The 18,653-nt window shown below is 38.5% G+C and overlaps 1 protein-coding gene across 1 annotated transcript in view; it reads right to left on the reverse strand.

Moving 5' to 3' along the window:
• The window catches only part of ADAMTSL1 (ADAMTS like 1), a 437,416-nt gene extending 421,222 nt beyond the window's left edge, over positions 1-16,194 (reverse strand). The window contains exon 1 of the mRNA XM_023190023.3: positions 16,052-16,194. Within this exon, the coding sequence (XP_023045791.2) occupies positions 16,052-16,114 (63 nt within the window). The 5' untranslated portion in view covers positions 16,115-16,194. The remainder of the gene's footprint in view (positions 1-16,051) is intronic.
• Between the last annotated feature and the right edge of the window lie 2,459 nt (positions 16,195-18,653).

Consider the following 18,653-nt stretch of genomic DNA (forward strand, 5'->3'; position numbering starts at 1 on the left):
CTACGTGATACACAAGTGGGACCCCAGTCTGCTTCCAGCTCTGGCCAGGCCAGTTCCTCTGTGGCATGGGTCTCAGTGTGCCAGGACATATACAGTAAAACAGTTGAACGTAAGGTAGGAATGATGGTTTGGGATTGGTCCTTGAGTAGACTCCAGACAGCTGGAGCCAGCGAAGGCTTTTGAGCATGAGATGACTGAGGTTTTACAGTTTTCAAAGTAGTTACACATACTTATTTGATCCTCATAATACTCCTATGAGGCACTGAAGGTTTATGGGCATTTTAGGGAAAAAGGGGAACTGATGGTTGCTGTTAAAGATAGGGGAGAAAGCCAGGTTACCATCATTTCCTCAACAGATGAGAGGAATTTAGGATCTCTTTATGTCTAATTAAGTGGGATATAGATGGGTAAGTCAGTCATTCAGATAAGAATTAAATTTAGCAGTCTGAGGAGAGCAGTGGGAAATATGACCAAATACTTAATCTCACACAATGGCCATCTAGAAAAAGAAAAATAAAGAAAATAAAAGATGAGATGACTAGTCTGTGTGGGAGACGGAATGCTCTCAGCGTATCTGTTTTATTTTGTCCCTTCAAATCGGGATCAGGAAGGTTTTAACTTCTTCTATCTTTTATGAAACGATTTAACATGTTCATGGCTCCTACTTTTGAATGAAAAGTGTATACATTGAAGTGGCTGGTGGATTATACTTCAAATGACACGACATCCTGGTAACTGGAGGATTTCTGAATCTCTGTGCATGCTATGTAACAGGATCGGATGATCATCTTCACATTAAGCACCAGAATCCTTCCTCTCGCACACTTACTTACAATTTACAAATGCATTCACATCGACTACAGGAGTTCCTAGAATCAGTATATCACCCCTGTTTTAGGGACAAGGGACTGCTAAGTTTTTGATTTTCACAGGGAGGAAGAGAGTTTATAAAGCATCTTCAAATGTAAGAGATAGATCCCCTAACAGTTAAGAGGTTTTTGGAACCCTTTAAATATTCAATTAGATCAGTGATTGCCAACTCTGTCTATACATTCAAATTACCTGGGAAAATTGCCAATGTCTGGGCCTCTCCCCAGACCAACCGTATCAGAAGCTCTTCTGGGGGTGGAGGCTGCCAGCCACCCGGATATTCTGTTTGGAATTCCTGAGGTGATCTTTATGCAGAAGAGGGTTGAGAATCCTAAATTAGACAAGCATTTATGGGTGAATTCACTGGATGACTTTCTTGAACCAACTTTTATCTTTACTCTGTCTTAGACTTACTGGCTTCAATGGGCTCCAGACCCCACAAATTCAAAAGCAATCTTAGTTTTTCCTCCCAGTCCCTTTCTTTGAGATTGCATGAAGACCGTAGTCACGAGGCGAAACTATCAGCTGCTATGAATCCAGGGAAAGACAAGAGGTTGATTTCTGGAATGAGGTAGGGAAATGTCAGCCTTGCAGGGAGAGAGTAATAATAGCTGATGTTTATTGGGCACCTGCTACCTCTGTGGGGTACTATGCCGAGTAGGTTGCATGACTTGTTTTATTAAACTTCACAATGATCCTTTGAGGTACATGCCATTGTTGATCCCTGTTTTACAGGCAAGGAAACTGGGGCACAGAAAATGACAGAAAGGTTACACTGGTGGAACCAGGGTTGAAATCCAGGCAGTCCATCTCTTAACCACTATTCCTGTGGTTATCAAACATTGGTGTATATCAGACTTACCTAGAAAGCTAATAAAATACCCAAAGGTCTATATTCATTGAAGTAGGAGGGGCCAGAGACTTCATAATTTTAACAAGTGTCCAGCTGATTTGGCTACTGACCAAATGTGGGAAGCTACTGAATTATGGTATACTTGCTTCCGGATAAGGAAATAGGCACCCCTAGATTAAGAAGAAAGGAGGTCCTGGGCAGAGGGCTTTGATCTTGGTAAGGAACAGAACAGATCTAGGGTGAGACCAACATACAGACTCTCTCCAGGGCCTCAGATTGGGGAGATCAGTAAATAAAGGCAGGAATAATCCACAGCAGAGGACAGGGAATGAGAGAGTTCCACAATCATATTTCTGCATCTGAATCTTAAGCCTAGCTTTGCTCCCATTGGTTAGATATTGGAAAGACTCTGATACAGCATTGCATCAAACCTAAGATACTATAGAATGAAGTGACATTCTTATTTTATATACCATTATGAACTCTTTGAAAAATGCCACTCACTAAACCATGGCTGCTATAATTATGAAATTCATTCAAGTTGCTACAATCAAGAAAAAAATGTGTATCTTAGGATCGATGAAATACGGTACAAGCTGTGAACTGCAATGAACTTGGTTCTGAAGCTGTGGAAATCACTCAGCACACTGGGGAGGCTCCTGCTAACCAAGGCCAAAAACATAGTTCAAACAACATGGAAAATAATCTGTACTGCATATTTCAATATTTGTTTGCTATAAGCACTGAATATGCATACATGAGAAGTTGAGAAGTTAGTATCACCTTTTAGGTTTTGGCACTCAGTTTTCTTACTGGTAAAATGGGTTGTGGTCAGGCTTATATGACATAACATACATAAACAAATAGCACAGTACTTGGCACCTAGGAGGAGACTGAAATTAACTTCTTTTTCCCTTTTGCTAAGTCTAAAGACATTTTCATGCTGTTTGCAGTCAATTTCAGGGAAGGAGGAAGGAAAGTAAAAGTGGTAATTGTTCAAAATTAGAATGAAAGTCAGAAGGACCATGTGATTTAAAACATAAATAGCTATTTGATGCTGTTCCAAAGCAAATCTACTTTATGAGGTGAGGCCAGGCTATAATCAATTTTGTACTAATGCTGTGTAAAGAGCTACATGCACAGTGGAGACTATTTGTTTATAATTAGGAAAAGAAATTCTATACATGAGATTCTAATGCCTGATTAAAAATCTGATGCCTTAGCAATCTGATTAACAAAGAAACAATATAAAGAATTAATGTGACATTCAACTCACTTTAATATAACTTAGGAGTTATTTTTTCCAACTGTGGTTTTCAGTATAAAATGATAAATTGAGGAATTTCAAATATGGCCTGATTATTTTCTGAAGACCACAGTTAATATTTAATCAGGGCAGATACATTTAGACCCTTAATGCTACATCTTTTACCAGCCTCTTTAGCTGTTTTCAAAGGGTACTTCACATGTGGAGCCCATATTAGACAATGTGAAAAGCTGCAAGAATTAGGGCAAAGAGATTTGCCAGCATCCCATGGAAAGATTCATAATTGTGACATGAATCTAAGGAGTGCAGTAGGACACTGTTTGGTGAGAAAACAGATAAAGATCACACATGGGAAACTACTACAGTCTCAGACACAATAATCACTCGAAGGTATAAAAATGACTCCCTGTTATGGGCTCTGTGTTACACGAGGGAGGTGAACCTTTCAAAAGCACAGGATTTCCACCCCCACTCCGCTTTTTTTTTTTGAGAGAAGGTCTCACTTTGTCACCCAGGCTGGAGTGTAGTCACACGATCTTGGCTCACTGCAGCCTCCATCTCTCCAGCTCAAGCAGTCCTCCCACCTCAGCCTCCTGAGTAGCTGGGACTACAGGCATGCACTACCATGCCTGGCTAATTTTTGCATTTTTTGTAGAGGTGGGGTTTTGCCATGTTGCCCAGGCTGGTCTTGAACTCCTGGGCTCAAGTGATCCTCCTGCCTTGGCCTCCCAAAGTGCTGAGACTACAGGTGTGAGCCACCATGCTGGCCAGGCCAGGATTGCCCTTTTGAAAAAGCCTCTATTTATTTTCAAAAGTTTGCTTAGAGCGAATAAAGGGTTAAGTCACAACAGTTTGGCAGTCTCTTCAGAAAACTTGGGCCTCAACTCACACCTTGCTGAGTGACAGAAAGTTCTTAACTTTTGAAGATACAGATACATTTGTTGCTCCTGGAGACCTTCAATAATTTGGGAAAAATAATCCCTAACTGTAGGTCAAAAATTTTAACTGGGAGGCCTTGAATAAATTTACTAACTCTTTCACACTTTCATCCAGCAAACATTTGTTGAGCACCGACTCAGTTCCAGGCCCCGGTTCTATGCTAAACAGTGGGATCTAAAGAACCCTAGCGCCCAGCTGGCACTTTATAAGAGCCTCTGAGGCCTCAAGATGTACAGCAAAGGGAGCCCACACGAGGTTTTTGCTACCAGTAACTAGTAGCCTTACAGCTGGATGTTTAGGCCTCTTTGTCATCACTACTGCTGCTGCTGCTGTTGCTACTGCCTTCCTGGCTTCTCACCAGGAGAGGTGTAAAAATCTTATAACTTTTGGCCTCCCTTCTCCAGGCCTTTCCACTCTATGTGGCCATCACAGCTGTCTTTCTAAAACAAAAACTTGGGTCAGAGCTTCTGGGGCTGGCCTGCAACACCCTGCATGATCTGGCTGTGCTCCAGCTATAGGGATTCACTCACTGTGCCTTGAACCTCCCTTCCCTTTCCTTCTTCTGGGCCTTTGCCCGTGCAGGTCCTTCTGCTGGGAATGCTCCCTCTTCCCTCTCTTATCTGCTTGATGAACTTCCATTGAGTTATTCTCTGCTAGGACAGTGCCTGGGACACATCAGACAGAAAAATGCCAGCATCCTTCCCATTCTTTGTTTTCTTCTTTGTGCTACTACAGAACTTCATATCCTCTGCTCAGCCTCAGTCTATTTTTTTTAAACTTTGTTTGGTGCCTGTGAGCTTCCTGGGGAATAAGACTCTGTCTTGTTCATCTCTGTGTTTCAAGGAAAGTGATGGGCAGAGAGCAGGCCAATCCATGACAAAGTTTGTGTTGACACATATAATGAAGAGAATAAGGACATTGGTTAGCTTTCCATAAAGCTAAATGTGTTTAGTTATTTTTTTCTTCTGAAATCATGTACCTGGGACTTTTGGCTTTTTCAAATGACCTTTAATTTCTTGTACTGGTAAAAGAAAATGGGAGAGTTGAGACATGAATGAACTCTGCCTCGGTTCAAATCTGTACCCTTCCCCTACTGACTGAGAGATCTTAAGCGTGTTATATAACCTCTCTGTGCCTCAGTTTCCTTGTCAAGATGGAAAATTGTCATGACTCCGTCCATAGGGTTCTTATGGGAATTAGATAATTTAATGCAGTGTCTATAAAGTGCTTCTTACATTGAAGCAAGTACTCTCTTTGGTATGAACTAATGTTATTTCACTGATGAAACTATGGTGATAGAAATTTATTTTATTAGCATCCTTAGTTAACAATACAAAAAATTAGAAATTTTGTCTCTATTTTCCATAACTCCTACCTACCTGCCAACCAGCCTTATTTTTCTTCTGAAATTTTAATAGTCTATGAAATCCAAAAGTCTGAGAATCACTGCTGTAAATCATCTAGAACTCTCAATTGGGCAAAACCCACTGATCGAGTTTCTTAAAATTAAGATCCTGGAGTTTGCAGCCAAAACAGTCCTGCTTAATAAGAGTCCCAGTACCAGCAAACTGAAGTTAGCCAACCCTTTGTGGGAAAACCTACTGTCATTAGCCTTCTCTAGGCAGCTGACTGGCCTTTTATTTGCCTGAAAGAGGGCTGGTTTAAAGGTTTTACTACTTTAGCATAGCTCTAGATTGAAAAGACAGGTGTTTATGTATCAAATAAACACAGAGGCAAAGTAATACACTCATTAAGCTTAGGTTTCAGTATTCCTAAAAAAGAGGATTTCAGGAAAAAAAGGCAAAAGTCAAAGAAATGACCTTAATATAAATCTGTAGAGATTTAGAGTTTTTCTAACACATTTTTTCTTGAATCCCTATAAATAATGAATTAATGTGTCTATTTCTTTAGGCAGAAACCCCCTTACATCAGCAATAGTTAAATATACAGTTTAAAGAAAATAATATCATGACAGCAACATAAAACCGATGGAAAGTACTAGCCAATTAATTCCTGTCTTCCTCACCCCTGTCCCAAATCCTTACTGATATTCTATGTAGAGGGACTCATCTTTAGGACCATGTCTGTTTCATTCAACACAGCATAGCAAGTACCTAGCACAGTGCCTGATACATAGCAGGCTCTCAACGAAGATGCTATTTTGCACTGAAGGAGGAAAGAAAGCTAGCACTTCTTGGAGACCTGCTACATGCAAGATCCCATATGAAGTTATTTTCACACATACATCACCAAATTATCCACATTTTTCATTAATAGTGAAACAAGATAAATGAGGCTTATTGGTACGACACAACTCTGGGAAACATTTTAGTTTACACAACTTTACAGATTTTAGCTCTCTGTTCTTGCCAGGTCACCCTGATATTCATAAGCCAACAATGATCTTTGAGTTTTAACTCAACATTGTTTTGCAGCAGCTTCATTCGATCCTCGGTTTCTTCTGCATGTGACATTTCAACATTTGAATCCCTCTCTACCAAAGCCGGCATGATGGCTGTTATTGAAAGGTCCTTAAGGGGCCACACAGTATAATACAGGAGAATGAACTCAACAGAAGGAGAACAGACTCAAAGGAAACAGCACAAGATTCCAGTATCTGGATCCTATGTACTAGGTGCTCCTGATAAATATGACTCAAATCTCTTTACAGACATTTATATTTTAAATTAAATTATCTGCAAAATGAAAGGGCTGGAATAGGCAACTAATTAATTTATTCAAACAACAAACTTACATCGAACACTTTTTCTATATCAAACTCTTTGTCTGGTGCTAGAGATACAAAGATATTCAGGACAAAATACAACAAAATCCCTGCCTTCAAAGAGATCCCAGTCAACTGAGGTCACATTCTGCATGCATCAAAGATTCCCTTTAATTCTGAAATGCTATGAATCTAAGGGTGGGAATTTAAATGCCAGTTAACTTCCTAACAGTAATTTGAAAGCATGTTTGTTATCTCAGACCAGCTACAAGCCCCAAATAAGAATTAAAAGTGTGTGGTGTATTAGGAAAATTAAATTAGATCTCAGTGACAAATGGTTATAACAACTAGAATAAAAGAACCAGCTAGTTCTGAAAACGTTCCCTTCAAATCTCACTTAAGAACACCTGAACAGTAGGAGTTCTTACTATTTCCATTACTCTTTTTCATTCCTGGTTCTATTGATGAAGTACAATATTCTAACAATACTCTTACAGACTTCAAATGGTGACTGAGATGACAGCCAGCAAAGGAGGCTGAGAAATCAGACACCCTACCATACCTTACTATGGGAACAAAGTGAGGTATATTTATTTTATTAGACAGTTTGAATTTATTATAGGTTGCTCACAATTTCCTGTCTCATTTCTTTAGTGCTCTTGGAATTTATGTCAGGATGTCTTAGGTTATCACACTCTTTTCATCCCAACATTTATGCCAACAAACTGAATTGACTTAGAGAAAGTCCCTGGACAAAAATTGAAGGGGAAAATACCCAAAGCTTTAGCTGGAGAATGGCAGAAGCTTTGGAAAAAAATCTGAAAAAGCAATGAAGATGAAAATGGAAACTCCGTGAAAATTAATGTAGTGTAGAATTGGCAAACATACCACTTATTTCTTTAAACAAATAGAAGAAAGAATCCGCTTATGAGGTGCACCCAAATAATTCACAGGTGGTGAAACTATTAGAGTCCGGCAATTTCTTGCCTCAGAAGTGGAATAAATCTCCTGTATTATAAATGGCATATGCTCATGCACGTGATTTTTCTGCTATTCCCTTTCTTTCAACTATCCTCCTTTTGATGCACAAGGCCATTTTGGTCTTACTGTAATTAATTTATTTTAATAAGAAATTTAGGTATAATTCTAATGAGGATGGGAGATGCCACCTCGTATAGTAATTGTACTGACAGAAATGTAATTCCAAATGGAATATATTTGTTTTTTGCATGGATTTTGGTTGTTGCAAAGAAAGCACAATGTAGTAGAAACTATGTACAGATTGTAATCTGGTAGCAGATTCCCCAGTGATAGTGGGGACTCTTCATTTATTATTCATTCACCCACATTTATTGAGATCAAATTACCAGGCAGATGAAAACTCTCTAGATATTGGTCACACATAATGATAATCCTCGCAAAGATAACAATTTATCTTGAGAATAGTTTTTCCCTAAAGAATATTAACTAAAAAATTGTTCCAATGTGTTCTGTTGCACAAACTGAGATTATGAACTCTACAAAAAGTAAAAATAATTTTTCATGTTCAGAGTCAAATAGTGACTGATAATTTGAAAATAACACATTCATAATATATGGAAAGCCATAATTTACATTTACACAGGGATAAAAGGGTTAAACAAACAGCATCTAAGCAAGTGCAGAGAGTTATTTACAAGATGAATCAGCTTGTGGGGAAATTGAAAATAATAATGTCCATCATAAAACTTGCCTACAGAAGAGCTGTGTTTGAAAAATTAAAAAACAAACAACTCTTGACAACAAAATGTCCAACACATTACCAAGTTCTTCACTGTAGAGATTGTGTCTTAATCTCTCATGGTGCCTTTGTCTGTCTCCATGGAAGCCTGCCTCTACCCACTGGTAGACAGTTGGTGACAGAGAAATGATTTTCACATGAATGAGAGTAATCACCTGAATTGTTACAGTACTTGGGAGTTTCCAGAACACCTCGACATCTAATGGTGCCTTTGCCTGTCGCAGCATCCTGGAGAGCTGGGTGCAATGGGCAGTAGAGCATGGATGAGCAGACAGAAGCTGAAGGGAATTATGTGACTGGGCCACGGTCATGGAACTGGAATCAGTGCTGCTGCCCAGATGGTTCCATTCTAAAACCACTGTGTTTTTGTTTGTTTGTTTTGGAGATGGAGTTTTGCTCTTGTCACCAGGCTGGAGTACAATGACTTGATCTCAGCTCACCGCAACCTCCGCCTCCTGGGTTAAAGCAATTCTGTCTCAGCCTCCCAAGTAGCCAGGATTACAGGTGCCTGCCACCACGCCCAGCTAATTTTTGTATTTTTAGTGGAGACAGGGTTTCACCATGTTGGCCAGGCTGGTCTCGAACTTCTGACCTCAAGTGATCCACCCTCTTCGGCCTCCTAGAGTGCTGGGATTACAGATGTGAGCCACCGCACCCAGCCTACAATCACTGTTCTTTCACGGCGCTCAAACACCTCCAAGAAAAATGTGTTAAAGATTGTTTGAAACTAGGGATATTCAACAAGTGCGGTTTGCTTTGTATACCGCTGTACAAAACATTTGTTTTCTTTGCCTTTGGGAGTCTGTTCCCCTCTCTGTGAATTGTTCACTCTGATTTTCTAACATTCTGCCCTTGGAGCAGTTTCAGTGTTGCACCCTGGTTTCAGCTTCTCGGAGTCTTTTTCTGTTATATTTGCCTTCCCCTTGGATCTGTGTGCTTCTGTGTCCTTGGCCTTGCTGTTTGATCCCACTCTGTCCCAGGAGATTCTAACTGTTTCACCACAGCCTTGCCTCTTTGGTTTTCTTTCCTCATTTTCTACCACTCCCTCATCCACTTACAGATTCTATGTTTTAAAAGTGGACCCATTTTCTTATATTCCCTGTAGTACTGACACATACCCCCAACTACTTATCACACTTTAGGTATGCAGTCAATTGCAAACCGCAAAGATCAAACCACCATTAGGATGATGTGGCATCTTGTTAGTTCTCTTTTCCCATATAATAAATGGAAAATGGTATTAGTACTTACTTATGAGTAAGTACTGGCATGCATAGCATCCAAATTTGAAGCATATGTAATTTCTTAAAAGTTTTCAGTATAACAAACAACACCTTTCCCCAAATTTCAGGGTTTTCACGAAACAAAGTTTATTTCTTGCTTATGGTTAAATGAATGTTCACAGTGTAAGTCTGTGAGAGTGACACTGAGGGGCCATGCTCCATGTAGACATAGACTTCCATTTGGTGGCTTTGCCATTCCTTAGAGTCATGAAGTTTTTTCTAGTGGATTCTCTGCATCCAGCAGGCAGGTAAAGAGAGTGTTTGATGCTTGGAGGATCATACAGAGCTGAGGGATCAGGCCTACAAGTGGCGTATAGTACTTCTAGCTGTTTTTCACTGATGAGAACTCAATTACATAGCACCATCCAATCCCAGGGAAGGGAAGGCTGGCAAATACAGTTTATCACTGTACTCAGTGGTAAGAAGAAATAGGTTTTAGTGAATCCACAGCATCGTCTCTGCTAACATGAGAATCTATTATAAGTACTTTCAAGTTTTATAAAACTGTGACTAATGTAAATATCATTTTCTTCCTGAGGACAAGTTTTGAAAAAGGAAAAATACTTGAGAACTAAATGGATAAAAAATATAAGAAACATCCAAAATAATTCATTCTAATTAACAAGAGCAAAAGGGGTTGTTGTTTAATTGTTGTTCAGAGTGTGGCTATGTATATTTAAGAGACAGAGAAAGGAATACGGAATATATTCCTCTTTTGCATTTATTAGGGTTGTTGACTTGGTCTTACTAAAACCAGAAATAGTGAAATGCCTCACATGTAAAATGAATGCTTACATTTTTCCTTCCTACTTGTACTTTTCCTTGTTTTCACCTTTTCTTGCCAAGTCATTCTTATTTTTCCATTTATTTATTCATTCACCCACATTTGTTGAGGTCAAATTACCAGGCATTCTGAAAGAGGCAGGAGGAACAAGTCACTCCTTCTGCTGTCCCCCACAGCTTTGTGGGACACACAGAAGTATAAGATAAGTAGGAGACGGGCAGCGGCACAGATAAATGCAAAGTAGCCCAAGAACTATAAAAATTACATATAAAATATTTGAGAGATTACAATGAATTATTTATGCCTTCTGACAAGCAATGACTAAGTGCTGACTATACACATAGCTATATGTGGGTAGAATTTGGGATGAGGCTATCTGAACACAGAAATTACGGTATTTCTCCTAATGAAGGTTACAATTACTTCATGAGATAGAGTATATTTCTGTAATCAAAATAAAGAATGCCTGTGAATACAGCAAAACATTTCAATGGATTTATAAATACTGAGTTTCTTGGGAAAGACAATAAACAAAAAGCCCAAGGTCACTGTTGGCTGCAGATTATGGCCATTGGGTATCTTCTTGACGTGGCCAGAAAACTTTTAACTAAATGCCCTCCACGCTGGGTCCTCCAGTTAACAGAGTCCCTGAGAGGCGAAACAGAACAGTTAAGCTTTATTCAATGTAGGTTTTAATCTTGAAGTTCGGGAATTGGGGAGATTTAGTCATTTATTTTTGAGCTCATGGAAAGAAGGGGTTGATAGCAACAGCTTACCCCAGTTAGCAGGCAGGCTCCCCACACAGCTGTGCTGGCCTATTTCAATTAGGATCCTTTAGGACTTACATCACCTCTGGTATGCCAGTCCTAAGCTGCTCATGAGCCAGTACTGCCAATCAAGCCAAAATTCAACCACATGGTATGGTTTTTATGATGTAGACAGAAAATGACATGCACTTGTCTCAAAAGTTTGAAGCCAGCTCTCTAAAAGAAGAAAATTAGTAACAATGACAAGACTGTAAAACTTGATTGAGACACATTTTCCTGTGACTATCTCAACACACTTAACCAATAGGTTATTCATGGTGATTCAAGGAATGCCCTCACTCAAGAAAAGGCTCCAGTCCTTATGCTATGAAGAGGTCATTTCTGGGTCACTCTACTCATGAGACCACAGAAACAGTAGAATATGCTTACTGAGAGGAGGGCACAATTAAACTTATATAGCCGTACCTGACAGAGTGTCATTCCTGGAAACTGAAAGATACATGCATTAAAAGCAGAGCTGCCACTTGACCAAAGAAACAGAACTACACATATGAATTTAGGAATCACTGAAAATATGAAGAATTAAAGAACCCCTTGATAGTCTCTGTAAGTCATTTTTTCTTTTCATTGAGTTCACAAACTGTATCTACACGGCACTCTACTAGGTCCTTCGGGAAAAGCAGAAATTCATAGGACACTGTATTTTTCCTGGAAGAGTTTAAAATTATTTTCTGAGTAAGCCATAATAAAGGGGAGAACCAAAACACCCAGACCATGTCTCATGCTAATATAATCCCCAAACAAAATACAGCCCAAATAAACTAAGTTTAAAAAAAATGAGTAACTTGTATAGGGTTAACCACACTTAACTGATAAAAATGGCAAACCCTAACTGTAATTTCGTTAGTAGGATATAAGAATAAACTTTGTGCACCTCCTAAGTTTGAGTAAAAGCCTACTCCATGGTGTGCTAGAAGACTGCTTTCCAAATTATACATACATAATAGTAAAGGGCACCAACATGTATTAAAACATACAAATGCACAAACACATACATGCATTTGTTAATTCATTCTCTTTGTCTCTCAAAAGACTTCAATATCCATATACATTTTCAAGGAAAAAGGTTCCTGGTTTTAACAAGATTCTTCTGTAGTTCACTAGTGACCACTATTGGACACTCTTCCCTCAACTTAAATGAAGCAACATAAATGGTGTACGTGAAAATAATAATGGGGGCCAGAAAGTGGTCCTGAACACACTGAAACACTGAAAACAGGAGCCTGAGAAAACAAAAAATGTAGCTGACCATATCTAGAGAAGAAACTTCACAAAAACTAGAAGAAAGTGATTTTTAAATTTTAAATGCTTCATAGTGTCCTTTAGATCTATGTAAAAAGTCTTCAAGCTTGATTTAAGGACAATCTAGGCTTGAGAATAAGAAATCTGTGTGGAGTGAACAATTATAGAAAGGTGCTTGTACATGCACATGAACACACACAGACATACATACAAGCTGCTGGAACAGGCTGTGTTCTCCTGTAAATAAGGGACTTAACATTCATTCCACAAGCTAATGGTGCTTCTCCCCATCCAAGATAGATCCACTTAGATAATAGTGGGAGAGAGTGCCAGAGGGACTGAAGGGAATGGCCTATTGTGTTTGACTAGTTGCCATGTATAAATTAGTGCAGAGAAGAAAAAGAAATTCAACAGAAAAACACATGTACTTTATTATAATTCCTAGTGTTACTCTTGCAACTCTCACAATAGCAGGCGAAAGAGCTTAAAACTACTTAAAAGAAACAAAAGGCAAATGCAAATTTGATTAAACGCCTTTCTGACAAGAAGTGATTTGACTTCAAGTGTAGATGGACACATATGTCAATGGCCGGTCATGGTTTTTGCCACATTCTTTTTGAGCTAAACAAATTGGAACAAAAGAGAGAGAATAAAAACGAGAGAGCAGGATGGGAGGATTGGGAAAATGGCATTATGTAGTTTAATTTCACCTGAATAGCAAATGAAATCTCTTGATCGGTATGACTTGTCCTATTGTGTCCAGAATATAAGAGAAATCTATGATATATGTTCTTTGCATGAAAATATGGGTGGTAACCTAAAATAGATTCAAGACACAGGAAGCCCATTCTCTCAGAAGTTCCAAGGGGAAAGAATTTTGACAGAATGGAGGCTGAACAACCTTCAATATTTGTACACACTCAAGAACCTAGTCATGATACAGATGATTCAGCTGTCAATGAAATGAAGGATATTTTGATAAGGTAGAAACTGAGTTTGCCACTAAATGGACAGGATTTTTTCCAGTTAAGTTACAGAGACCTTTAGAAATTGCCCAAAGTAAGTCCAAAAATAGACAGAATCCTTGCAATGTGTAAATGAAAAAAACAAAAACAAAAACAAAAAAACTATAGGAAAAACAAATCCCTCAATTCAATTTCTCTATCAAGCTTGAAGGCTGAGTTGATGATGCTACACTTGTAGTTCTAAATCAAGTACAGAACAGGCTAAAGGTCACAGTCTCTTAAGTCAATAATTAAATTTAATTTTAAAGGGGGCAGTTAATGAGCAAGTCTAACAAGCACTCATGATATTATACATATCTTTAATGATCAAGATGATGCAAAAAGCCCAAATATCTCCAACAAAGGGTACAGACTAACCTGCACCACTGTTTTCACTGTTGCTAAATATTTACAACCACCATACGAAGCAAATATGCTCTATTCTCTCCATTATTTGACCTTTGGGTTCAAATGCAAGCTTATTTCATTACCTGAAAAATGGGTTTAAAAATGTCTTATTTGTATGATTATTGTAAGGATTCATTGTAATGATTTTCAAACAACTAGCCATATTCATACAGAAAATGCGTGACAGCAATTACTAATGCTGTTATTGCTTTGCAAAGGGATGTATGTAAACACCAGTCAGTTCTTTCTTTTGTAGCATAACTCTCAGATTTCCATTTCATTTAAATGCAGGGTTAAAACAAATCTAGGTTTGTTTTAATTTTATCTTTATAATACAATAATTGTAATTTAAACATGATATGTTTTAAGTCCTTCTGAAATAAGCATACATACCTTTTCATTCCACGTAAGTCAAATTATATGCTCAAATATATATATGAATATTCAAGATATCAGAGAGGGATATAATGCATTTACCAAATGGAGAGCAAAACAATCTATTCCTGAATGGGAAAGTTTTATTAAAGTATAATGAGATCATGCTTCCATATGAAAATATCAAAAAAAGTAATGTGTACTGGTAATTTGCTTTATGATGCAATATAATGGGAAAATAACACACACTTAAAAAATCACAAAGAAGGAAAGATGAGACAAACTAATGGTGTATACAAGTAACACATCCCATATGGAAAAAATGAGACACCTTTCATAAATCGCTTGCTCCACAAGTCATAAAGCATACCTAAACATTCTGTTCTTTATATTTTTCAGAACAGCTAAAACTTACAGTTCATTCATGCTTAAAATGTAGTTTGCCTTTAAATTTCTATGAAAAATATATTAAAAATATATTTCTATATTTATAGCACCTGCAATGCAGCATTATAATTTCTTAGCTACAAAGATGCAAATCATTAAGAAGTGGGAATGTATAAAATATTTAATCTCTGTCTGATTACTCTATTTGATGAATCTCCTGGACTTTTTCAATTTGTACCAAATGGCTTGCTTCCCTACTTCAAAATTATAGGGCAGATTAGATGTGTCAGAATCTAATCAGAACAAAACATTCCTTCCCCATCAAGGAATCAATGCAACCTATTCATTTGCTACATTTTTACCTTGTTCTCTTCTTGCCTTGTTACCTTCCGAGGAAGTTCTGGCATGTTATAAATGTGACAGGAAAAACTACAATCACATTTGTTTGGATCAGTGTGTGCAAATTTTGGAATCAAACCTTCAGATGAGATTTACTAAGCTGCCTGCCCAGAACACTCTGGTTTAAAAAAATGTGCATTGCTATTAATATTTTGAGTGTAGATTTATTTTGGACAGTAAATGTTCATTTTCTGCCCATAAAACCAAGTATGAGTCACAACGGAACATTTACTTTGAGTCAAAAATGCAATGTGTACTGATGTTCAAGAGCAGAGCATCTTATCACTATGACTGTGGCAATCAGCCGTACTAAAAGTCATCATTCTTTTTTCTTCTTTAAAAGTAAATTAGAGATCAAAGACCATAATCCTCAATTCCTAAATCCTAGCATTAACTTCTATCCATAAATGACTTGCAGTAATTATGAGCTATAATCTGGGTTGCCTGCAAAGAGCCTCTCATTCCCCTGTTTACCTGGCTCCTTAGTACATGTGCATAGACGGAAAATAATTCATTAAAGGCAGTACTGGCAAGCCCGGCAAAGCCTACCCTTCAAAAAGTTGGGAACACCACAGTGAGTGAGTTTGATTTCAGGATGTCTGTTATCCAAATTCTGAGCATACACACCACCATGTATACAGTCCTCAGCTCCTACACTCCATGCAGTATGTCCCAAAGTTCATGTCTCAGTATCAGTATTACGATATAGCAGTAACTAATTCCAGAAAGTCCTGCAGACTTTATCTTGCTTGGGAAGTTGGGGTTCAAAGTTCTGGAAGGATTTTTCTCTCTTTGTAATCGTGTACAATATTTCACCTGGAGCTTTAAGATAAAGACACACACACACACACACCCCAGCACCCAGACTCAATGGCAATAGCAATGTATTGAAATGAAAAGGCATTTACCAGGAGCAGGAAAGCCAGAAAGAGGAGCAGTGTGCCAGGAGTTGCCCGACGGCAGCATTCCATGCTTGGATCCTTGCCGGAATCCGAATCGGACACTGAATAAGCTGCTAAGTGCTCCTCTGCCTGCTGTCACATCCAGTACTGGTGCTAACACTCCAGTCCTGCCTATCAGCTTCCATCAGCCCCGCTCACATTTCCTGACCGAGGGGTGGGTGGGTGGATGGGTGGGGGGTAAGCTGAATGGAATCTCTCTCGGAGCAGGCAGCCAGCCAATCAGGCTCCTGCTAATCAGACATGCTGAATAACAAAGCCAGGAGGACAGAGAAAGTGTAACAGTGCGAGCAAAAAAGGGGGAAAAGGACGAAAAAGAAAGGCGAGCGAGCAGCAGAGCGAGAAGGGAAATGCAAAAGATGCAGAATTGCAAAAGATGAAGTCAAGCACTGTGCTTCCCATGGACCTGGTTAGTTCTTTGTGAGATGCATTTCTATTTGCCATTTGCCTGTGCTGATGTCTGTTGCTTTGTAAAGTACAGTAGCTCCCTGTGACTGTGTATTGTTCCATTCAGGAGAGAAACTTAATCCCTGTCAATATATAACATATGCCATAAAGGGAAAGAACCATAGACAAAAATCGACTTAATGTGCCCTGTAAATGTGTTCTGTACAACTGTTTTATTTCGCCTCCATAAAGTTCCTCTTTACTTTCTCTCTTGACTTGGAAAATAAACACTCTATACATTTTCTGAAGGTTCCTCACTAAGCCTAAACAGTGGCATAAGTTATTTTGTGTTATTAAGGACTTAATTTGGAAAAAACCAAAAAAACCCACAAAGCAAGTTGCTTCTTTGTAAAGTGACAATTTAAGGCATTTAAGATTTGCTAATTGTAAAGGCACAATTAGAAATTTAGATCCCCTAGTTTAAAAAGAAGCCCTCAACAAAGACTCCAGGATGAGTGGGGTTGAAATCTGGGGTTGAGGAGCAGCCTGGTTTTGACGCACTGCCAACTCTCAACTATCTGCTTTAGCCACGGGAGAGAAAGAAAGGATGAATTAAATCCTCAGTTAATTCCCAAACCTTCTTTTAACCAAGTTTCAGCTTCCTCTGCACCTCACCCACATCCTTTATCAGAGCTGCTATAATGCAGAAAAGGGTGAACTGAGTTTTACCTCATTTTTCCGTCCACTATTGCAAGAGGGTTGGACGAGATGACCTTGGAGGCCAGTCCAACCCTGAAGGAAGTGCTAATGAGCAGTGAAATGACGACAAGGCCAGCAACAGCAACGAGAAGGTCAGGAAGCTTCTGAAGCTGCTTAATCCACCAGCAAGGGAGATTTGACTCTACCAGAGGAAGGTTTTATTACAGTTTTAGAAAAGTGTCAAGTGTCAAACAAGGATGTATTTCCCCTTATCTGCAAAGGAAATCATTGAGTTTTGAAAGAATAAAAGAGCAGCCTTGGCCTTACATTGCCATATGTGTGTCACCAGGACATTTTCCCTTTACAGATCTCCTGATAGCCCAGAAATATATGCGGTGGACGCACAAGACATTTAGAATTAACGTCCTTTCCTTTCATTATTAAAAAATACTGAGAAGAGATATGAAACACACAAATATGGAAAACCTGATCAAGCCATAATGGGCATGTGAATACAGGCAGGTCTGCCTACATACATACCTGCTGTGTTGCTTTTCAAAAAGGTGAAGAAAAGCAGGTTGTTCAACTTTAGGTTTCCTACTTCATATGGTATATCAATTAAAGAGAGAGAAACTTTAAAAATCCTATTTTCAAGCTGTTAGGAAAGTCAAGGTCATACGAAGATTCACCTTTGTTCTCAATACTAAGTATGTGGACCTAGAAAAATGGATAGTACAAATCCGTAACAAAGAGAGCCTATTCTCGAAATATGCTTTTCCCTTTTAGAAAGATTTGTTTTACAAATCTCTCAAAAACTAGCTAATGCTCATAAGCTAAAGTGTATTCACAAGTAGATATAAAAATGCTTAACTTTGTCTTTCCATTATTGTATTGTTTTTATCTGAAATCTTCATCATATTAAAGAAAGGTGATTGATTGAAATAAACTTTCATTCATAAAGCTATGTTATATGTCTCTTTCTGTTACACACCAGAGCTTTCTGCTAAAGGGTTTATTTTTTTCCCTCCTATCAGAGTCATTAACTGAAGAGTTTCAACTAGTTCTATTAATGGAACATTTTACCTAATACCACCTTCTCCCTCTTCACACATAAACCCTGCTCATTAAGCAGATGCAAAGGGAAGAACAGGTAATGGGAGAAAGAAAAGTAGCAACAATGCTAACGACAAGACACTATTTGTAGAGGAATAGAAAAATAATCGGCATGGTCAGAAAATAACTGGCAACCACTTGCATGCTAGTCTAGATTCCTTTCTGCTTTGCAAATAAATACTGCCTTGGTATTTTGAGTTAGAAATTTCTGCCTTGGAGTTTTGATGGGCATGCTAATGTACAGCAAGATGGTCACCTCAATGAAGTCAATGAATAATACACTATTTTAAAGTCCAGGCCTCAATCACTTATTGAATGCCTGGAGGATGCCCACCACGTTGTCTCATGCTTC

Source organism: Piliocolobus tephrosceles, chromosome 14 (genome assembly GCF_002776525.5).
Source record: "Piliocolobus tephrosceles isolate RC106 chromosome 14, ASM277652v3, whole genome shotgun sequence".
Classification (NCBI taxonomy): domain Eukaryota; kingdom Metazoa; phylum Chordata; class Mammalia; order Primates; family Cercopithecidae; genus Piliocolobus; species Piliocolobus tephrosceles.